Source organism: Ipomoea nil, unplaced genomic scaffold (genome assembly GCF_001879475.1).
Source record: "Ipomoea nil cultivar Tokyo-kokei standard unplaced genomic scaffold, Asagao_1.1 scaffold1594, whole genome shotgun sequence".
Lineage (NCBI taxonomy): Eukaryota > Viridiplantae > Streptophyta > Magnoliopsida > Solanales > Convolvulaceae > Ipomoea > Ipomoea nil.
This window is the reverse complement of record NW_017618022.1, coordinates 1-24966: the sequence shown is the minus strand read 5'-3', so window position 1 is coordinate 24966 and position 24966 is coordinate 1. Positions and strand designations below refer to the sequence as shown.

The 24966-nt window shown below is 32.8% G+C and overlaps 1 protein-coding gene and 1 pseudogene across 1 annotated transcript; both read left to right on the top strand.

The window, feature by feature from the left end:
- Nucleotides 1-11982: 11982 nt before the first annotated feature.
- On the top strand, nt 11983-12905 carry LOC109190889 (annotated as a pseudogene).
- On the top strand, nt 12863-24261 carry LOC109190888 (pathogenesis-related protein PRB1-3-like). Its single transcript, XM_019341488.1, has 4 exons — nt 12863-12902; nt 15952-16352; nt 23987-24118; nt 24214-24261. Exons 1-4 carry the CDS (start codon nt 12863-12865, stop codon nt 24259-24261), a joined length of 621 nt encoding a protein of 206 aa, XP_019197033.1.
- The last annotated feature ends 705 nt before the right edge of the window (nt 24262-24966 follow it).

Genomic DNA, 24966 nt, shown 5'->3' with positions numbered 1-24966 from the left:
TGAAGGCAAATGAAGATTAATGGAGTCACTTTTTTTTTTTTTCTTTTTTTTTTTTTGTTTTTTTTTTTTTTTAACTAGCTGGTGTTTATAGCTACTATATATGTATGATTTTGTTTTTTAACTAGCTAATAGATTTTGAATTGGGAGTTTATTTTGTTTTGTTCTTCGCAATATATATATTTTTTACAGTTTATATTAGTAACTTCATTTCATTTTTTTTTTTTAATTTCACTTGGTTTAGTTGTTGACCATCTAAATGGTTTTATGTGGATGAGTAAGCAATATACATTCAAATGGCCCTCGCAAATTATGTTGTGCATCCGTATGCACCGTGCATGGTGTATAAGGATACAAAAACGATGTCGTTTTGGTTAAAAAATGCGCGTCTTACTTAAAAAAAGAAATCAGGTTCGATTCCCGGCAATAGCATTTTTATATATCCATTAATTCATAACTATATATCCATAAATTCATAACTATATATCCACAGTGAATGAATGAAGTAAAAATCCACAATGAATGAACTAAATATCCACAATGAATGAACTAAATATCCACAATGATTGAACTAAATATCCACAATGAATGAACTAAAAATCCATAAATTCATAACTATATATCCAGAAATTCATAACTATATATCCATATATTCATTACTATATATTCACAGTGAATGAATGAAGTAAATATCTACAATGAATGAACTAAATATCCACAATGATTGAACTAAATATCCACAATGAATGAACTAAATATCCATAAATTCATAACTATATATCCAGAAATTCATAACTATATATCACAATAATGCTATTGCCGAGAATCGAACCTGAATTTTTTTAAGTGGGACGCACGTTTTTAGTCAAAACGACGTCGTTTTGCATCGTATGCACCATGCATGGTGCATTCGGTTGCACAACATAACTATTGTTCAAAGTGCTGATGGATATATTTATGTGGGAAAATACTAAACAAAAAAAATTAGCATTTCTATAAATTGGGAAAACTAGAAAAATACTAAACAAAAAATTATCCAAAAAACATAAATTCTCCAAAAAACAAAAAGAAAATTGAAACATTGGAATTGAAAATTTGAAAAAGTATAAATTATGAAAATAAAGAGAAGAAAATTATAGTTTTTTAATATAATAATTATTGTTTTTTAAATTTTAAATATGTAAATGGTTACATGGACAACATAAGGTAAAGAGAAAATGCCACATCAGGCGCCATGTCAGCAGGAAGATATGATAACCTGCTAAAAGTTCTGGGTGATTTTTTTTCTTGATTTGTGGCATGATATATACGATATGAATGTTCATGGTGTGGGATGAATAATCAAATATGGTTCATGATGCTAGATGACACTTTAGCCAAGTGTAAATTATTTTATCCTACACCAAATTACACCAAATTGGTAATTGTTATTAACAAGCTCGATCTAACAACATATCTCTCCTTACTTTATCGGTAATCAAAACAGGCTCTTCAATTACTTCTCTAGCTAATTAACAACCCTAAATAAGCCCTAAGGATTTAATTAACTATCAGCATTAAGAATTAGAAAGACTACCAATTCTAGCCAACAGACTCGCAAGCTCAGTCCATTTAAACTAGACTATACATCTCCATAACATAAGATTGAAAATCTCTTTCATAATCAACTATGTTATTTTACGACTAAGGTTTAGAACACTGAAACAATTACGGATTTAAGAATTCGAAATGGCAATTTACTGGATTGAAAATTGAACAACGGATCCTTTTTTGTACAATTAATCAAAGCAGTAATATCAAGATAATAGAAGGCATATAAATAGTGTAGCATAAAAGAAAATCAAAATAGATATCACAATTCTAAAAGAACCAAAACTTCAATTATTCTTGAGTTGGAAATAAACTTAACAACACATCATAATAAAATGTACTGACTGTCCTCTATTGAATAATTCAGGCCTATTTATACTAATTTCAGCACCCTCATCAGCTAAAAATAATCCTAATTTTCCTAACATCCTCAAATTTAATCAATTTCCTTCAACCACATAAAACCTAGAAAATAAGTAATATTTATTTTCTAAATCCTACGCACCAAAGAAAATAAGCTCCAGTTGATTTTGGCCCGTTTGTGGTAGCAGACTAGCAGTTCGAAGCAGCCGCGTAAGTCGTTCGCCCATGGAGTCATTCATCGCAGCAGACCACGAATGGAGTTCCCATTGCCAATGCCATCGCTACGTTCACAGAAGAAGCTCGGAAGAAGTTTCGCTCGTGTCTACGTACGTAAAAAGCTTATAAGGGAAAAAAAGATAAAAGAAAGGACAAAAATGTTAAACGGGGCAAATTATGTTGTGCATCTGCGTGCACACGGATGCAACAGAGTCAACTGCGTCAGGGAAAGAGAGCTGCTCGACATGTGTTGAGGCGAAGCAGAGGGAAGAATGGGAGGTAGGAAGGGAGGTAACGGAGTCAGCTCGAACGGTTGGGGTAAGGTGGAGGGAAACGGTGGAGGAGGAGAGGGCGTCGAGGAGGTACTGGGTAGAGTGCCAGAGAGCGGTGGCCGGCCAGTGGTTAATGGCGGAGGAGATGAGGCATGGCTTGTTGGGGGAAACATAGTCGCGGAGGAAATGAAGAGGCGTAGGTGGACAGAGGAGGCGGTCGATTTGAGAGGTCGTGCCTAAACTCGAGGGACATTGGTTTGACAACAGAATCTTGCTAAGATATTCAATTCCATCCTTGAGCACCCAAACTTGGGACTAAAGATGGCCAAACCACCAAACTCGAGGGACCTTGGCTGGTATTAACTCTTTTCGTATAAGTCAAATGACAATATTACCCTCCATTTTGACGGGCTGAGACGGGAGGAAGTAACGTAAGGACGCTAGAACGTAACTTTTCACAACTCGGAGGATGACGGGTGGTAATTACAGAAGTTAGGGACCATTGATGGCGATGCCACCAAACTCGAGGACCATAGGTGGTATTTACTCATATATATTAATTAACATTAGTGTATTAAAAAGTTTAAGTGCTTCAATTGGACACTGATGGTTAACTAAAATGTGATCGAGTGGGTCAAATCTTATTTTTTTAAAAAGTCACGAGTATTTTATATAAAAATATTTGGTCTCCTCTCCCAGTGTCACCAAAAAAAATTTCCCACACCCCCCCTACAAAAAATTCAAATTTTCAATAATTATAAAATTTACTCGTATTTTTTTACTAAAACCCTATGAAGTCTTTTAAACGGCTGAGATGAATTCACAATTTTAAAATCCTAGTATGTGAACATATGTTCCAATCTGAGTTTTTGATATATTGTGATGAGATAGTTCAATTCACGTACAATTAAAACTCCTAATGCACCATTTTCTTTTAAAATCAATTAATGGGGTTAAGTTACTGGTGATTGCAATGAATAATAATTGCCTTCTATTCATCCTGATATTACGGTGGGCTTAACATCCCACTCATCCTGGGGGTTATTGTTCCTAACGATTAAAGTAGCGGTGTAGTTGTACGTTAGACCAGGATGAGTGGGATGATTAAATGGGATTGGGTGAACTGAAGATCGTGGGGTACGGTTTAGAAGACACTTATCTATTGTTTCGTTTCAGAAAGATGCAAAGTGCATTATATATGGTGGGTGTCGAATCCAACAAATAATAATTTACTGAGTAAGGTCGTATCCACAGAGATTGGTTCGATTTAATTTTATTCCAAAATTTAAATAAAGAATGGAATGATAATTCGAGTTCAACAAGCATTAATAAAATGACAAAGAATATTAAGTAAAAATGAATCACAGGAAAACTAGTATCCAACCCAAGACATAATGTCAGAATTGATACAAAGAAGTGATCATTGAAATAAAGTGTAAAGGCTAATGTGTCATCTAGCACCATGAACCATAATCGATTATTCATCCCGAACTTTCACATCATATATATTGTTGGTCCCGGTAGGTTCGAAAGGAGAGTCTAGAAGGGGGTGGGGGGGGTGAATAGACTCAACTCGATGTTCACAGAAATAACTCCTTTCAGGGTTATTACGCAGCGGATATGCTAGACGAGTTTTATATTGCTTTGCACAGTTTGTTGCTTTATGAAACTTTCGGTTCAGATTGTATGATATGCAATGCACGAAAGTAAAGCAAGGAAAAAATAAAGAGAGAGAGATGAGAGATTTTTATAGTGGTTTGGCCAACTGTGCCTACTCCACTTTTCTTTCACAACTTGTGAAAGGTTTGCACTATCACTCCTAGTACAAATAACACCAAGCTAGCTTCCTTGATCACTAAGCCGGACAGCTAATTGAAGGTTTTTCAACTCCTAGAGTTTACTCCGCCTCTATCAACATCTTCTTTAGAGCTGAGGGTTGGAAGAAAATATCTGCGAGGTTCTCCAACGGGTTGAAGTCTTGACTAACTAGTTGAATGATGGATGATCAACGTATATAAGTTGCAAGACTTCTTCAGGGTTGTGAGGATGAAATCTGATAATTCTTATTGTAAACGTCACACCTTGAAACACTAGTTTTCAAAAGCTTAAGAGAGTGAACTTGTATAAGGAGCTTTTGAATATGTATGATCAGTTGAGATAAAAACCAGCAACTTCAATCATGGAGAAGATGGGTATTTATAAGAGAGAAAATATCCATCCGTTGGAGGGGATGATATTTCAAACTTATGAACCAGTGGGTAATAACCGGAGAGCCTAGTACATTTAATGCTTCATTAAATGCAGTTGTGCCATATAGTCGTTGGAGGCAAGAACTTCTGCAAGTTTTGTCTTCTAGCTCTGAAAAGAGGTACAATGACATTTAATGCACCTTGATTAGTGTGCTCTTCATTCTTAGGATAACTTATTCCTAGGATGATCCATCAGCTGAGACACAACATTCTTCTTGAGTTGAGAGAAGATGGATTGTCTTGGCAGTCTGGTCGTTAGAAATAATGTCTCTGGACGAAAGATTACTTTCGGTTTCTGTTCACGGCGGTAAAGGATCATCTATCCATTCGTGGTCTGTCCAAGATGTAGCTTTGCTTCAATCATCCGCTCTTCTTTCGTTCAAAGAAACCTAACTAAAAGATCATAACTCGATTTTGTGTGTTTAACTACCTTAACAAGAATTACACAGTGAGTTATGGTACCTTTCGTCTAGAACGAAGGTAGCAACAGATATGACAAAAAGTTAGGGGTCTACAATCTAAGTTACATTGGTATCATCAAAATCCTAATACATATATTCCTAACATATATCAAGCCACAAACCAAAAAGAAAAATTCATCTAGAACTTTTAGAAGGTTTCCCTATCTTCCTGTTGACATGGCGCCAGTTTCCCCCCAAATCGTATATGAAACCACGCTCAACCAAAGACTTAGCATTCAAACGAGGATGACCCAGGCGTGGAAAATCCATGTGAAGTTGATTTAGTGGGTATGTTTCTAGGCTGAAGGTGACGGAAGGCTGAAGGTGACGGAAGGCTGAAGGTGACGGCAGGTTGAAAGTGACGAAGCGCGCTAGCTGCGTTAACATGTATGTTTCTATACTTTTCTGTTATATAATATTTCTATATCTTTGTGTGAATAATATATATATATATATATATATATATATATATATATATATATGTGTGTGTGTGTGTGTGTGTGTGTGTATGTGTGTGTGTGTGTGTGTGTGTGTGAGTGTGTGTGTGTGTGCGCGTGTGTGTACTGTTGTTGCGCATAATATATATGATGCGTACATTCTTTTTCTTTTCTTTGCATTATATATATATATATATATATATATATATATATATATATATATATATATATATATATATTATTCACAGAAAAGGGAAAAATTTATACACATCACATATATTATGCGCAAAGCTGTGAATAATATAATGTTGATGTACAGTTACTGTGAATACAAATGTGTATGCTTTTGATACAATAGGTCCTACTAAGCTTCTTTGATTTGAAAAGATAGGGACAAAGTGTTAGAAAAGTGGAAAAGAATACGTGTTTACTGCATTCATATATGAAATTAGCTATTAGACCATTAGTTTATTAATTAATTAATACAAAACTGGAATATAATGTTTTCTTCTAATTAAGTTTTACTAGTCATTGGATGGGGAAATCTTTTGGCCAAGGACTGAAGGTGATGAAATACTTGCTCCTATTCCAACGAAGATGACTGGTAGGCCAAAGAAAAAAAAAAGAAAGCTTGAAGAAAATGAAAAAAAAAAAAAACAAGCAAAAAATGAGTGAAGAGTTAGAAAGTTGTCTAAAAAAGGAAGAATTATGACATGTCAATTATGCAAGGGAAATGGACATAACAAACGATTTTGTCCTACATTGTCAACCCAACAAGCAGAATCTGCTGGTTCTTCTACTGTTAGAGGAAGAGTGATGGTTCTTCTGCTGTTGGAGGAAGAGGAAGACCATTGGCTGCTGTGAGAGGGAGAGTGAGAGGAGGAGGGAGAGGAAGTGGAAGAGGGACAGACTTGTTTCAGGAAAGCTTTGTTAGAATGTCAGATAAAATTAATTGAACATAATGCGGATTTAAATAACTCATATAGATGGCTCTTAGCAGTTTATGATTTATTGACAATGCTTTCTTCTTTTCTGTAGCTTGCGCAGAGTCAAGCTCAATGGGACCATGAAGGCAAATGAAGATTGATGGAGTCACTTTTTTTTTTTCTCTTTATTTTTATTTTTGTTTTTGTTTTTTGTTAACTAGCTGGTGTTTATAGCTACTATATCTATATGATTTTGTTTTTTAACTAGCTAGTAGATTATGAATTGGGAGTTTATTTTGTTTTGTTCTTCGCAATATATATATTTTACAGTTTATATTAGTAACTTCATTTCATTTTTTTTTTAATTTCACTTGGTTTAGTTGTTGACCATCTAAATGGTTTTATGTGGATGAATAAGCAATATATATTCAAAGGGCCCTCGCAAATTATGTTGTGCATCCGTATACACCATGCATGGTGCATACGGATGCAAAAATGACGTCGTTTTGGTTAAAAAAACGCGCGTCCCACTTAAAAAAGAAATCAGGTTCGATTCCCGGCAATAGCATTTTTATATATCCATAAATTCATAACTATATATCCATAAATTCATAACTATATATCCACAGTTAATGAATGAAGTAAAAATCTACAACGAATGAACTAAATATCCACAATGAATGAACTAAATATCCACAATGATTGAACTAAATATCCACAATGAATGAACTAAATATCCAGAAATTCATAACTATATATCCAGAAATTCATAACTATATATCCATAAATTCATTACTATATATTCACAGTGAATAAATGAAGTAAATATCTACAATGAATGAACTAAATATCCACAATGATTGAACTAAATATCCACAATGAATGAACTAAATATCCAGAAATTCATAACTATATATCCAGAAATTCATAACTATATATCTAGAAATTCATAACTACATATCCACAATAATGCTATTGCCGAGAATCGAACCTGAATTTTTTTTTTTTTAAGTGGGACGCGCGTTTTTAGTAAACACGACGTTGTTTTGCATCGTATGCACCATGCATGGTGCATTCGGTTTCACAACATAACTATTGTTCAAAGTGCTGATGGATATATTTATGTGGGAAAATACTAAACAAAAAAAATTAGCATTTCTATAAATTAGGAAAACTAGAATAATACTAAACAAAAAATTAGCCAAAAAATATGAATTCTCGAAAAAACAAAAGAAAGTTGAAACATTGGGATTGAAAATTTGAAAAAGTATAAATTATGAAAATAAAGAGAAGAAAATTATAGTTTTTTTAATATAATAATTTTTGTTTTTTAAATTTTAAATATGTAAATGCTTACATGGACAACATAAGGTAAAGAGAAATGCCACATCAGGCCATGTCAACAGGAAGATATGATAACCTGCTAAAAGTTCTAGGTGATTCTTTTTTCTTGATTTGTGGCTTGATATATACGATATGAAAGTTCATGGTGCGGGATGAATAATCAAATATGGTTCATGGTGCTAGATGACACTTTAGCCAAGTGTAAATTCTTTTATCCTACACCAAATTGGTTATTGTTATTAACAAGCGCGATCTAACAACATATCTCTCCTTACTTTATCGGTAATCAAAACAGGCTCTTCAATTACTTCTCTAGATAATTAACAACCCTAAATAAGCCCTTAGGATTTAATTAACTATCAGCATTAAGAATTAGAAAGACTACCAATTTTAGCCGACAGACTCGCAAGCTCAGTCCATTTAAACTAGACTATACATCTCCATAACATAAGATTGAAAATCTCTTTTATAATCAACTATGTTATTTTACGACTAAGGTTTAGAACACTTAAACAATTACAGATTTAAGAATTCGAAATGGCAATTTACTGGATTGATAATTGAACAACAGATCCTTTTTGTACAATTAATCAAAGCAGTAATATCAAGATAATAGAAGGCATATAAATAGTGTAGCATAAAAGAAAATCAAATTAGATCTCACAATTCTAACAGAACTAAAACTTCAATTATTATTGAGTTGGAAAATAAACTTAACAACACATCATAATAAAATGTACTGACTGTCCTCTATTGAATAATTCAGGCCTATTTATACTAATTTCAGCACCCTAATCAGCTAAAAATAATCCTAATTTCCCTAACATCCTCAAATTGAATCAATTTCTTCAACCACATAAAACCTAGAAAATAAATAATATTTATTTTCTAAATACTACGCACCAAAGAAAATAAGCTCCAGTTGATTTCGTCCGTTTGTGGTAGCAGACTAGCAGTTCGAAGCAGTCGCAGAAGTTGTTCGCCCATGGAGTCATTCATCGCAGCAGACCGCGAACGGAGTTCCCATTGCCGATGTCGTCGCTGCGTTCACAGAAGACGCTCGGAGGAAGTTTCGCTGGTGTCTACGTTCGTAAAAAGCTTATAAGGGAAAAAAAGATAAAGAAAGGACAAATATATTAAACGGGGCAATTTATGTTGTCCATCTGTGTGCACCCGGATGCAAAAAACGGCATCGTTTTACTTAAATAAAAAAAAAATCATTTTTGATTGCCTTTAGTTACGTAAACATATGTTCATAATTTTATAATTTCATATTCTATATTTATAGTTATGAAATTATAGATGTGTAGTTATGCAATTCTGGATTTGTAGTTATGAAGTTATGGATGTCTAATTATGCATGCAATTCTGAATGTATAGTTATGAAGTTATAATTTCAAATGTATAGTTATGAAGTTATGGATGTGTAGTTATGCAATTTTGAATGTATAGTTATGAAGTTATGGATGTGTAGTTATGCATGCAATTTTGAATGTATAGTTATGAAGTTATGGATGTGTAGTTATGCAATTCTGAATTTATAGTTATAAAGTTATGGATTTGTAGTTATGCAAATCTGGATTTATAGTTATGAAGTTATGGATGTGTAGTTATGCAATTCTGATTTTTTTTTTTTAAAGGTCGGACGTCAAAACGACGTCGTTTTTACAACCGTGTGCACCATGCAAGGTGCACACGGTTGCATCATGCATGTGTAGTTTGGGCTGCTGAAATTATAAAAAAAAAAAAAAAAAAAAAAAAAAAAAAAAAAGAATTAACCTACTTCAATTCCACCTTGCCCAACTCTTATTAATTAACAAATGTATTCCCCATGGCCCAAAAATGACATTTAAGCTTAAATTATTCAAATAACTATTATATTAATACAAAATATAAAATAAAGTTTAAAATAAATATAATATTAAATAAATAAAAGTAATTTATTATAATAAACTATCTAAATTAAATATATTAATCGTACTTATCAATATACTTGTGGGTAGCCTGGTTTTTTAGCAATTATATCATGGACCATGGTCCACAAAGCTTTGTAGACCATGATGCAAAAACGGCGCCGTTTCTTTAAGTAAAGAAATGGCAGCCGTTATAGCTTAACGGAGCGCGTATTTTTGGTGTGTTAATTACAAAATGAAACTACAGTGTATCTAAACTGAAACTGTCTCACATATTGTTTTTATATTATCAAATGAAACTGCAATTGAATTGAAACGAAACTATAGTAGTGTTGAAATGAAACTACAGTGTATACAAAATGAAACTGAATAATAATTTCACATATTTGAGTGTATATTATCCAACGAACCTGTAGTTATATCAAAACATTACTGTAGTTGTGTTGTAATAAAACTATAGTGTATATAAAATGAAACTATAGGTATTATCCTACCGCCGCCGCGTCCAAGCTTCGACGCCGTCGCTGTGTCCAACCTCTGCCGCCATCGCCGCCTCCATCCTCTGTCGTCGTCGGTCCAACCGCCACCGCCGTGAAGAACTGAGGTTTAGCTTTTAAGGTTAGCTTTTCTATTGTAATGTAATAAGCTATCAAATTCATCCAAAAGTTATCTGATTGTATCAATGTGTGTGTTTATGCTAAACAATTTTGGATTTAAGCTAGGGTTGGGGAATTAGGGTTTGAATTTGTGCAAAATTTCTGTGAAATTTCGCTATTTAATGTTCATATCTTGAGTTCTAAGCACCCTGCAATAATAAAAATTTAGTCATTTTGTATAAGGAACTCAAAAAATAATATCAGTTAGTTATTTCCTTATATAATAAACAACATTAAAGGTTTCTCTCCATTAACTTTATGTACCTATTGGATGTCATCACTAGTAGTTGTAGTTGTAACTAATGGTGGATCTCCATTCTCTATTCGGATCGACCTACTTTCAAATATATGCATGCGCTTCTTAAGGTCACGGTTTTCTTCATCCTTCTCATGGAGTTTAGCCTCTAGCTCTTTGATGTAAATAGATTTTGTGTCATTTAAGTTTTTTCGCTTCACTCCACCCCCATAACCATATACATGACCATGACGTTGTTGTCCAAAATGTTTTTCAACAATTTCAAGGTTTGAAAGTGATGGGTTAGACCTAATAATCTTCACAATTTCATTCTATAAAAAGATTACAAGTAAACAAGATTAATGCAGAAGTATATCAAGATAAAAAGATTAATGCAGAAAGGCTAAATAATGACACTTAGCTTACATATTTTTCTTCTTCTTTTGTCCCATTTAATTTTTCAATTTTGCTTCTAGTCTTTAAGAAAATTACTCCCAAGTCAGGCGGTTGTGAATCTTTACCTCCCAATAAGTTGAGAAAAACAAATGTCATTCTAGGTAAAAAAGAAAAAAAAATTCATATATAACTAGCAGAACTGTTTTTTTTAGTACATTTTCAATATGATTTCTCTATGTGGGTTACTCCCTGTGCGATAGGCATTCCCATATCTGATGTTGACCTATTCTTAGTGTTTTGCTAACTGATTTTCTGCATAACTTTCAAATGTAAGTGATTATTTAAATAAAAAATATTTTTTTATAATATATAAAACCGTCATTACCATATCAGATCAACATACTTGAAACTTTTCTGTCATAAATTTGTTAGTGACAAACCACTTCCAATCTTCAACATCTACTCCAGGTGGAACACTTTTTAAAGCCTCGGTCTTACTTGATGCAAGGTCTCAGAAATTTTATATTCAAAAGTGACCTCCAATTTGTCCACAAAGTATAGATATGCTCTAGGGTATCATCACGATATAACTCAATATTTGGATTATCAAAATATTTGAAATCTTGTAAATTTCAGTGTAATGTGAAATTCAGCATTCTTTGACTAACTATATGATTGAAGAGGGAAATTCACTTATCTATTATTGATTGCAAGATTTTCATTACTAAAGAACCTTATTTTATCATCGTAGCTGCAAATTAAGCTTTTATTTGAATCTCTTGCTTCTATCTCGGGTCTCTCAAGTTGCATGTAGACATGCGTATTTAGTCTTTCGTTTCAGATGTAGTTTGATTTGCTGGTGTCGGAGATCAGCCAAGGAGATGAACGGAAAAAGCAGAGAGGAATTGAGATAAGAGAATGATGAGAATGGTTTTCATTCATTCTGTTAGACGAATACAAGAAGAGCATATATACAAAGAAAGGGCGGCAAAAGCCGTTGGAACTGCCAAGATGATCAAAGACCAGAAGGCCCTCGACTAATTCACATTATCCCCTTCTACATCATGCTCTAATAGCTGGTCTTTTGGTTCTGATCATTGCGGCCCTAAGTCACATCTCTATTGTGTCTAAGGTCGATAGCTCAGCTAGTTATGTTGATGTAGGTGGTGAAAATCCGACTACAACAGCAGAGAGGTTTAAGCCCTGAGCTCCTGAAGTACAAGGGGCCTATACAGTATACACTGTGCCCGAATGATTGTTCGTGAAAACGGGATTCGTGGTCTGTGGGCAGGGGCTGCCCCAACAGTTATGCGAAATGGGACGAACCAGGCGGCAATGTTCACAGCCAAGAATGCATTTGATAATGGGAATGTCCTTCAGCCATGGCAGTCTATGATTTCGGGTTTCCTTGCAGGGACAGCTGGTCCTATATGCACTGGACCTTTCGACGTTGTGAAAACGAGGCTGATGGCTCAAAGCCGATCAGGGGGTGATTTGAAGTACAGAGGACTGTTTCATGCCATCTCAACTATATACACCGTACCGAAGAAGGTATACGTGCTTTGTGGAAGGGGTTACTTCCCCGGCTTATGAGGATCCTGCCTGGACAGGCCATTGTGTGGGCTGTTTCTGACCAAGTGATTGGTTTGTATGAGAGAAGACATATACAAAACGCTGCGCTATAGCCTATAGGTAGCTCGACAATTACTCCACATTTCTCCTCTTTTTCTTGTGGATTGTAGTTCCATTCTTTGGCAAAAGCGTGCTAGCTGTTTTGGCCACTTTAGATTCCCTTAAATTAGTGGTAATGTCGAGTGAGGGACAGTTCTCTTGTCCCTGGCAAAATGGTATTTGAACACAATAAGATTAGAATAAAATATTCTAACAATATGAACTCCTTATCTTACAAGCACATGTTGATATTTGATAGTGATAATTTTTTCCCTACATGTTTTATGTGTTGTGAAATGTGTGTCGTAGGTTATCATGTGTAACTATTGAACAAAATATTAATATTTATTATATTTCTATAAAATACTTTGTAAACAAATATATATAACATACAGGGCCGGCCCAGAGGGGCGGGCAACATGGGAACCCGCCCAGGGCCCAATGTTGAAAGGGCTCCCCTAACTTGGATTTTTATTTTTTTTGATAATGTTAAGAGAAAAAAAAAATTTTATTGCATGAGCATATATTTGAACCCACAACTTCAAAATTACTATTTAACATTAAATTCACTTAACCATTACAATCATTTAATATAATAATTCAATTAATAGATACTTCATATATATAAGAGAATACTAATTTTTTCAATGCGCAATGCGTAAAACTAATGCCCAACATTAGTATTCAATGTTAAAATCATAGTTATAATTTTTTTAAAAATAAAATTTTATAAATTTTTAAAAAATTCACAAAGTTTATAGTTGTAGAATTCATATTATATATTTAAAAGTATATTAATAATTATGGTATGATTAATAATTTATTTTTACATATTCTTACATAATATCTACATATATTATTATAATTAAAGAAGGTAAGAAAATATATGGTGCATGCAAGTGCATTGTAAGAGTAATGGAAATAGATAATTGAAGTTATAACGGTAGGGGCATTGTTGTCCAAAAAATAATATAGTACAACATTTATAGCTTAATGTATCAAAAAAAGATAACAGAAAAACAGACATAAATGAAGGGTACCAACCTTCATTGACACTTAATATGTTTTTATTATTTTATTATTAGATTAAATTAATTTATAATTAAACTTCATGTAGGGGCCCAAAGTTTGAATGATCACTACTCCAGGATTAGTCCAACTATTTTTTTTTTTAATAAAGTCTTAAAAAAAATTATATGTAAATAAAAATTCAAAGTTATCCTTGAATTGTTTTCAATTAACACAATCTTTTGAACTATATATATATATATATATATATATATATATATATAAACACTTTAACTTTATATATTAAGGGCCCTTCTTTTTTACTTTGCCCCGGGCCTATAAAATGATAGGACCGGCCCCGATAACATATTTTGTAATATAACTTAGATATTTAATTACAAGATAATGTCTCTTCAAAAAAATGTTTTTATAATTGTTGTCTAAATCCATCTTTCTAAATCTATAAAATGATCTAAATATTTATAATTAACTCCAAAAAACTTGGACAGCATTCCTTTGATAGGAAATTTTATATCATACATTATTTAATTAGTTGTACTATTAAGTTATTCAACGTCATAGAGAGATTACATAGTATGTACCCAAAAAAAAAAAAAAATACAAAGAGATTTTATAGCATCGATCTACTTTTTGATTATCTATTAGTGGTTTACTTCATTACGAAATTTAGATTGTATTATTTGTGCTCATTTTTTATTCCTTTTTTTGTTTGAATTGATGCGTCTCTTAAAGGTTTTTGTTTCTTTTTTTATTGTTGATTATACACATGTATGTATATACGTATGTAGTAATATAATAAATTAATATACAGAGGAAAAAATTTATGTTAGTATCAATTAATTAATGTGTATTTGTATATTGTATTAAAGTATAACACATGCATATACATACAAGAGAAAGCTTACTATTCTAGTCAAATGAGTTAAATTACAGTTGACAATGAGTGTTCGTTACCATAGTTTATAGTTTTTATAACCATATCCGTCGTCGCATAGACAATTATATACTTTTAGTTCACATTTTAATTGTTAATGTTATTGGTTGCTCTAAATTTGCCAGCATGAGTTGGTTTTAAATTAGAGGTCAACTTTCGAAATCTAAGCGAATTACAATATTACTTGAATTTAATAACATGCATAAGACAGATTAACTGTTGCATAAATCCATCTATCTAAATCTTGAAAATGATCTAATTATTTATATTTTCACTTAAAAAAAAAATTTAAACACCATTCATATTCCCCGAGTGAAAACCCCATTTAGAACCATCAATATCACAACTCACCATAGTAATCTACCTTCAAATTAGAAGATGATCTCATGATCTACTCAAAAAAGCCTAGTTCCCGAAGAACTTAAAACACGCGGTAGAGCTTCACAAATCAATAGTCCTTTCAACAATTGAAATGAAGAAAGTTAAGTCAATAGATCTTATAATAGTAAGATGAACCAGTAAAGTTTACTATCTGTTAGAAGATGTGAATTTTCGACAAACCCAACTAAAAAACTTTAATTTGATAAAGAAAGTGGTCGGTAGAGCTTAAGGTTTGAAAGAAAACAGGTTCCAAAAGATGTATTTATTAAAGCTAAGGTCTACCAGAGGTGCCATATGATGAAGACAAGATGTATTCATAAACCCTAAACCAACACTTCAATTTGAATATCACCTTATTATCCCAAAATAAAAAAATAAAAATGGTAAACCTTACAATTTGACAGCTTTTGATGAAGACAAGTAGTATAACATACAGTAAAATAAAAGTAGAAGAAATATGTTTGTATCCAAATTTCCCGACAGAGTGCTGTTTATGCTAATCTTGAATGTTAATGAATTGGGAGTGGGGAAACCTAGCTTATTATCTGCATAAATTGTATAATCCCTTCTGCCTCTACCCCACCCAATATATGTCACTGAGAGACCAAATGACAACAAAAAACTTGCAAAGCAGATAAAGTGTAACATCAAATTTTTTTCAACCTACCTAACTTTCTTCCTATACATACTCTACCTATAAATATTTGTGAGGTGACCATTATTCTTGTATTTCTAAGCCATACAAATTATTAAAAGCAATCCATTCTTTTAGGATACAAACAATCCTATAAATACCCTATAACACAATGCCAATGGCCATTGCATCTCTGCAGATAGAGACACATTTTTCCATTTCCTCTTACTTTTCCTTTTTATTGCAGCAAATGACAATAAAAAGGAAATGGAGTTTTCTTTTCTGCAGCTCACCATCTCCATAATTGCCTTAGCCGCCATTGCGCAAACATCTTTCGTACAATCCGCCTGTGACTCTGATTGCGTTAAAGGGTTTGTTGCTGCACATAACGCGGCCCGACAAACTGTTGGATCTCCACCTGTTAACTGGAACTCCACCTTAGCAGACATCGCCGAATCCTATGCCGCCAAGAGGTCTGCTGACTGTGTGCCGCAGAACTCTAACGGGCTGTATGGGGAAAACATTGCGGTGGCCTCTGCCGAATTGTCTCCGGCGGATTCCATGAAGTTGTGGATGGGTGAGAAGAAGGACTATGACCACGCATCGAATTCTTGCACCAGCGGCAACAATTGCCGCTCTTATACGCAGGTGGTTTGGGGCGGCAGCACGAGTATTGGCTGTGCTAGGGTTACGTGCAAAACTGATTGGATGTTTGTCATCTGCTACTATAACCCTCCGGGCAACTATATGGGCGAAAAACCATATTAAACACAATTTTTTTTTTTATGATTAGTATGATCTTGTGAAATGCAGACAGTGCATTAAAAAAATATATATATATAAATATTTAGAAACTACAATATTATCACTAATGTATTATCATGAAACAAATATTGTTTCATGCACGGATGCTGAATCAATTCAATTTTGAACTTTTTCTTTTACATTTGGCTAGCTATTCTTCGAATTATTTTTTTTCTGGGTTCGTGCATAATACTTGGTATCCCACTAATTGTGAGTTCATTCTTGTAGAGTTCTCTTATTGCAGAACACTCTTTAATATGCTCCACTCAATTAATTAACTACATAATTTATGGATGGGAAAATTGTAAAAAAATGTCCCTCTATAATATGCCAATTATCAATGTCACCCATGAATTATGAGTGCTGTAAATGTTGCCCCTCAATTATCAAAATGGTGCACATATAGCCCCTCCCGTAACGGACCTGCGGTTCCCCACCGTTGTCCATCGCTAGTACTTCGAATTGAGGTATGGAAAAAACAACTAAATTACATATTTACTCCGACTTAACGGTGCCGTACACTAACGGAGAACCACATGTACGTTACGGGAGGGGCTATATGTGCACCGTTTTGACAATTGAGGGGCAACATTTACACCACTCATAATTCAGGGGTGACATTGATAATTGACATATTATAGAGATGTATTTTTTACACTTTTCCCTTTATGGATTTTAAGATTCAGTAAAACTTTTGCCTAGAAATTTGATGTCTCTTTATAGAAGAAACACTAATTGTGGCCTGGTCACATTCAAAACTTCAAAGTAGGTCTTCCAGTCATATCTTGTCAAGTCACCTAAGCACAATTAATATAATCAAAATAAATGAGTATTTACGACACTTTATCACACATGTATGTTGTTGAATTGATTAACAATAAGATTTGATACAAACATTATTACAAATTGAACCAAAAAAATCTAACATTATGAAACTAACATTGGGAATCTTATTGAACCAGTGTTCTCCTTTACCGGCTTGATATATTCATTTTTGGTAGGAGACACCAGAAGCACACAGACCCTAGAGGTGCAATTGTTATACCATGGACCAGGGTTCACATTGTATTGTGGATTCTGTTCCAGTATTATATTAGACCCAATCGTTATATCTGCACTATTGTGCGCCCTGGTGCACGATATAATTTGCTTATTAGACATGCGTTGAATCTCCCCGGAAAAATTAGACTTTGGCTTCACCGGGAATAGCTTGAATTAGGGTCGTCTTGGTCTTATTAAGAAATGATTTGACCCCGCTAAAACTGGCCTAGGACCAAACTCAAGAAATAAAATGTTTTAATTTTTCGCTTCTTCCAACACTAGATATATAGATTAAAAATATGCTAAATGGCTTTGATACAATATAAAAAAATTGATTTTAAAATATTGTTAGCACAAAAAAACTAATGATGCTAACATAACTACAACGGCTAATTATTGTGTGCACCATAGTCCACGCAATGCTGTGTGAACCATAAAAATACATTTTAAATATAATAAAAGTACATTATTCGTATACTGAATGTATATTATACAAAATAGTGTATTTTTAGTACTCAAATAATACTTTTCTCTGAATACAATGTACATTTTCAATATATTAAAAGTACATTATTTGTGTACTGTATGTACATTATTTAATTGTATAGTCCACATAGCCGTGTGGAACATGGTCCACACAATAAAGATTGAATTACAACTATGTGGATTTTGATTTCATTAATAATTTTACATATTAATAGCAAACCCTATAAAAATAAACAACAAACCCCGAAATTAAAAGTCTTATGTAAATTTTTTAATTTATCAATCTAACATATTTTAATGACTAAAAATAAAATAAATTTTATAATATTTATAAGTTATCAATTTTCATAATGTATCAATAAATTAATTAATTAAACACAATTTAGTAATATAAAAAATCAAGTTCAAACGATATTACAAGCGTTTTATAAATTTTTTATATTACAAGTCTTTTATACATTTTTTATTTTGTAGAAAATGTTATTAATTTTTAATTGTGAGATTAATGGTTCAAATCTTGTTTCAAAAAAAAAATACTATCTTTCGAAATGTGTGCGTCTCATATATTAACATTTTGTATTAACAAGTTGAAGTGCTTCAATTGGACATTGATGGTTAACTAAAATGAGATCGAGTGGGTCAAATCTTATCTTTTTTAAAAAAAAAAAGTTTATGATTATTTTATATAAAAATAAATAAATAAAAATATCTGGTTTCCTCTCCTAGTGTCACCAAAGAATTTTCCCACACATCCCCTATAAAAAAAAAATTAAAATTTTCAATAATTAAAAAATTTACTCATATTATTTTTAAATGCTACTGACTCTATTACAGTATACTATCTGTTTAAACACACTACAGTGCCAACAACACCTCCTCTAAGGCTCGATCTCACAACCTCCCACATAGGAAAGGTCACTACATGTCATCAGAGCACAAGGTGTTTGGCAATTTACCCATATTTTTTACTATAACCCTATGAACTCTTATAAACGGCTAAGATGAATTCACATTTTTTAGATCCTGGAATGTGAACCTATGTACCAATCTTAATTTTTGATAGATTGGGATTAGATAGTTCAATTCATGTACAATTAAAACCCTTAATGCACATTTTTCTTTAAAAACAATTAATGGGGTTAAGTTGGTGATTGCAATGAATAATAATTTCCTTCTATTCAGTATGATATTACGTTTTCAATCGTGAAACTCGATCGATAATTCCAGTCATGATATCCTTTGGATTTTGAATAACGCTTTTGGTGAGTCACCATCTCCGGCGACCGTGATCACTCGTGAACCCAAGTATGTTGCTTTTGATTTTATTTTCGAACGCTGATTTCGATCCTGGGAGCTGTTGTTCCTAATGATTAAAGTACGATGTAGTTGTATATTAGACCAGGGTGAGTGGGATGTGTAAATGGGATTGGTTGAACTGAGGGCAGTGGATTACGGTTTAGGAGACGCTTATCTATTGTTCCATTTCAGAAAGATGCAAAGTGCATTATATTCTTGTGGGTGGTAATTAGTTGTTATACCGTGGACCATGGCCCACACATGACCATGATCCTCGAATGAAACTATAGAAGAATTAAAATGATAGTTTAGTGTTACTATTATGAAACTAGTGTGTGTGAAAAATGAAACTAAAAAACAGGAGCACATTATTTTCAAATGAAACTAGTGTGCATGGAAAATAAAACTAAAATCCAGAGCCATACAATATCATATATTGTCAAATGACCTGAAGTGCAATTAAAATAATACTTCAATATTACTATAATTAAACTAGTGTGTGTGGAAAATGATACCAAAAAATTGAGCTCAAGCAATAATGTATATTATGAAATGAAACTATAATAGATTTAAAATGATACTTTAGTATAGTATTGCTGTAATGAAGCTAGTGTGGAGGGAAAATGACTCTAAAATACATGGCATTAATGTCAAATGAAATTGAAGTAGAACTAAAATGATACATACTTGTAATCTATGATACTACATAGACCATGGACCAGAGTAAAATATGTGGTGGTACACTGTTGAAAGTCCCAACGTGGTGCAATGGGTTTTAGTATATTGTGCATATGATAGTGTAGTGTCTTCTGTTATGAAAGTCCCTATGTGGTGTAAAGGTTGGGGTTACCCTCCAAGAACGATGTTCTTTGTGGGTCCTGAAAGAGAGAGAAATGGCAGAAGAGAGTTGCAGTACTGCGCGTTTGGTGCATATCTTGCGCCTTGCTTTTCCTCTTTTTTTTTGTTTTTTTTTTCCCCTTTTTGCGCCAGATTTTGCTTTTCCCTGTTTGTTTTTTCCTCTTTTCTCTTCTCCTTTTTCCCTTCACTTTCGTACATGGCCTACAAAAACCAATGCTAAAATAAAAAGTAATGAGGATGCTCTTTGAAGAATATACCCACAAACATATTTCTATTAAATGCACCAAGTGAGTTTAGGAAATGCACACTGATATTGTTATCCTGCGAAGATGCTCAAAACTAAGAGTAGTGTGGCACAAGAAATAAAATCAGAGTGCACAAGGCTAAATCCATAGGCAAATTAGTTAATAACTTCATAAGTATTGTGGTTACTAATTAACGACGTATAGATTTCTGTGTAAAGATCAGAGAACAAATGCATTAATGTAAATGTATTATATTAATAAAAATAAGGGAAAACTAGAAACAGTTGTTAACAAGAAAACGAGCGGATTTTTTTATTTTATTTACTTCCATGGTGTGTGGTCTGTGTGTTTTTTTTTTTTTTTTTTTCTGGAGAGTGAGGTTGCAACAATTTTCGTTAACGGTGTGTAACAATTGGTGAGTAACCGTGATTTTAACTCGAACAAAGCTCCAAACCCAAAAAAGCTCCAAACCCAATGTCCTAGGCATCCTCAAAAGTTGTAGTTTTTTTTAGAAATTTTGCAAATGTAATTAGGAAAAAGATTATGGGAGGGATGAGAGAGAGCGAGAGAAAAAAATAACGAAACAAAGCTGAAAACTAAAAAATAGTAATAAATAATAAATAATAAATAAATAAACTGAAAATCTTCAATAACGCACATAGCGGTGGAGTTGCGCTTCATGCGACCAGGGTATAAAAATAAGAGAATTTGGTAGAGGTGGAGGTGGCTGCTGATTCTTTGAAGTAGAACATAAGTCTTTATTTTGGTGGGTTCGGAGCCATTTTGTTTTCAGGATGTAATCACAACCCTCGTCGGCTTTGTTGTTGCGGGAGCTCCATCAAGATGCAATGCCGTGGATGATGTAAGGCCACCAGAAAGAGTACATAATTTAATTGATAAGTTATTAATTTATAAATTTTAGGGTAAATTTGTCTTTTTAGTTATTTTTCGCCGAAAAATTGGCCGGATGGATCGGAATTGGGAAAAATTGAATTGTTAAAGTACTAAATTGGTTGTTAGCTTGTTGTTTAAGTGGTTTGTTTAGTTGCTTTGGCCTCATTTGAGCTTAGTTTGCTCGTGGTTTAGGACTACTGTAGATGGGTGATGGTTGGCCTTAAGTTATGTTAGTGGTGGTGTTGCTTGAGAAGTTTTCTCCGTTACTTTGAAACCTTGCACTACTTTTGATCTTTGGAGCCTTGTTTATTTATACCTTGCGATCTCTTGTCACATCTTTGATTCGAAGCTATCTTTTTGGTAATTCCGTCGTGCCCATGCTTCGAGGACGAAGCTTCTTGTTAGGGGGAGAGGATGTGACACCCCGTAAATCTAAATACTAATTGGGAGTAATTGAAGAATTAATCCAAGCTTTCTTTGGTAATCCATTTCTAAAAATCCTGAAATTTTAATTGTCGAGGACTAAAATTTGACTAGTCACTTAAGTCAATCAAGTGTACCTTGTGCTTTATGGTTTGTGCCCTTGCCCCTTTGTTTTTCCAACCTTTGTAAGGGTAACAGTGACCTTTCACCCATGAATTGTTGTTCAAGCTATCCTTGCAAGACATTTCATTCATTCTTCATTCAAGCCTAAGTCCTAATGGCCTGTATGCCTAGTCTTATGTTATGTTTGATGATTGTGATAGATTTAGCGTGTGCACCCATAGTTCTATGGGTGTGACATAACACCTTTCTCGGTTTCTAATAACTTCCGTTTTATGTTCATTTAATGTTTTTTTTTTTTTTGAATGCTACTAGCTCTGAATTCACAACCTTCCTAATGGAAGTCCAACCTAGGTAGCATTGGACCACATAGTCTTGGTATGTTCATTTAATATTTAGCTTGCTTATCTTTAAATTTAAGTTTTAAAAATGTTGGTAAAAATTGGGGATGTTACAAGGAGTGTCCACATCTAACGTGTGAACAAGTGCATAATTTCAACCATGAAAATAAATTCCCTGGCACACTCTGTAAAAAATAATCTCCTTCCCTCTCAAAAATAAATTCCCTCTCTATTATTTTCGTTAACACTTAAGGACACAAAACAAAAACAAATTTCTTCCGCCATTTCCTTTTGCTCAAGACCTCAGACCTCAGACCTCACCGCCGCTCAAACGACTCACTTAAATAAATTGATCTAATATAATTTAGTGATATAAAAAATCAAGTTCAAATGATATTGCAAGTGTTTATAAAACTTTAATATTACAAGTCTTTTAGAAATTTCTAATTTAGTAAAAAATATTGTTAATTTTTAATTTTGAGATTATTGGTTCAAATCTTATTTTAAAATATATTAACTTCGAAAGTATGTGTGTGAATATATATTAATTAACATTAACATTAGTGTATTAAAAGTTTAAGTGCTTCAATTGGACATTGATGGTTAACTAAAATGTGATCGAGTGGGTCAAATCTTATTTTTTAAAAAAGTTATGAGTATTTTATATAAAAATATTTTGTCTCCTCTCCAGTGTCACCCAAAAAAAAAAAAATCCCACACCATGGTAGCTGATAATCCAGAATCCATGGCCAAATTGAAGGAAAAAGTAACAAGAAGCTTGGGCGTTAATGGTGCGTGAGTTTCTGTTCCACTTCCTTCTGAGCTCGTAATTCTGAAATACTCACGCACATTAAGCACAAATCGCACGCACATTAAACACAATACTTAGGCACATTAAGTACAAACTCACGCATATTAACATGACGCACATTAAGTAACAAATCTCAGACACATTGAGTACAAATCTCAAGCACATCAAGTATAAACCTCACACACATTAATCCACCGCACATCCGCACGGGAAGCCACAAATGCACTTGATCCCTTCCCTATATATATATATATATATATATGTATATATATAATATACATATATATATAAATATATATATATATATATATATACATACATATATATATATATATATATATATATATATATATATATATATATATATATATTATTCACAGAAAAGAGAAAAATTTATACACATCACATATATTATGCGCAAAGCTGTGAATAATATAATGTTGATGTACCGTTGCTGTGAATACAAATGTGTATACTTTTGATACCATAGGTCCTACTAAGCTTCTTTGATTTGAAAAGATAGGGACATAGTGTTAGAAAAGTGGAAAAGAATACATAAATTAAAAGTGTTTACAGTTCTGCATTCATATATGAAATTAGCTATTAGACCATTAGTTTATTAATTAATTTAATACAAAACTGGAATATAATGTTTTCTTCTAATTAAGTTTTACTAGTCATTGAATGGGGAAATCTTTTGGCAAGGACTGAACGTGATGAAATACTTGCTCCTGTTTCCAAGGAAGATGACGGGTAGGCGAAAGAAAAAAAAAAAAAAAAAAAAAAAAAAAAAAAAGAAAATGAACAAAAACAAGCAAAAAAAAATGAGTGAAGAGTTAGAAAGTTGTCTAAAAAATGAAGAATTATGACATGTCAATTATCCAAGGGAAATGGACATAACAAACGATTTTGTCCTACATTGTCAACCCAACAAGCAGAATCTGCTGGTTCTTCTACTGTTAGAGGAAGAGTGATGGTTCTTCTGCTGTTGGAGAAGAGGAAGACCATCGCTGCTGTGAGAGGGAGAGTGAGAGGAGGAGGGAGAGGAAGTGGAGAGGGACAGATTGTTTCAGGAAAGCTTTGTTAGAATGTCAGGTAAATTAATTGAACATAATGCGGATTTATTTAAAACTCATGTAGATGGCTCTTAGCAGTTTATGATTAATTGACAATGCTTTCTTTTTCTGTAGCTTGCGCAGAGTGAAGCTCAATGGAGCATGAAGGCAAATGAAGATTAATGGAGTCACTTTTTTTTTTCTCTTTATTTTTTTTTTTTTTTTGTTTTTTTAACTAGCTGGTGTTTATAGCTACTATATATGTATGATTTTGTTTTTTAACTAGCTAATAGATTTTGAATTGGGAGTTTATTTTGTTTTGTTCTTCGCAATATATATATTTTTACAGTTTATATTAGTAACTTCATTTCATTTTTTTTTTTAATTTCACTTGTTTAGTTTTGACCATCTAAATGGTTTTATGTGGATGAGTAAGCAATATACATTCAAATGGCCTCGCAAATTATGTTGTGCATCCGTATGCACCGTGCATGGTGTATAAGGATACAAAAACGATGTTTTGGTTAAAAAATGCGCGTCTTACTTAAAAAAAGAAATCAGGTTCGATTCCCGGCAATAGCATTTTATATATCCATTAATTCATAACTATATATCCATAAATTCATAACTATATATCCACAGTGAATAAGTAAAAATCCACAATGAATGAACTAAATATCCACAATGAATGAACTAAATATCCACAATGATTGAACTAAATATCCACAATGAATGAACTAAAAAATCCATAAATTCATAACTATATATCCAGAAATTCATAACTATATATCCATATATTCATTACTATATATTCACATTGAATGAATGAAGTAAATATCTACAATGAATGAACTAAATATCCACAATGATTGAACTAAATATCCACAA

Bases quoted from the DNA above. Each gene is read 5' to 3' on its own strand.
- LOC109190888 (XM_019341488.1), top strand. From the start codon at position 12,863: ATGTCGAGTGAGGGACAGTTCTCTTGTCCCTGGCAAAATG. The intron at 12,903-15,951 runs GTATTTGAACAC...TTTTTATTGCAG, and splicing joins CTCTTGTCCCTGGCAAAATG to CAAATGACAATAAAAAGGAA. The intron at 24,119-24,213 runs GTAAATTAATTG...CTTTTTCTGTAG, and splicing joins AAGCTTTGTTAGAATGTCAG to CTTGCGCAGAGTGAAGCTCA.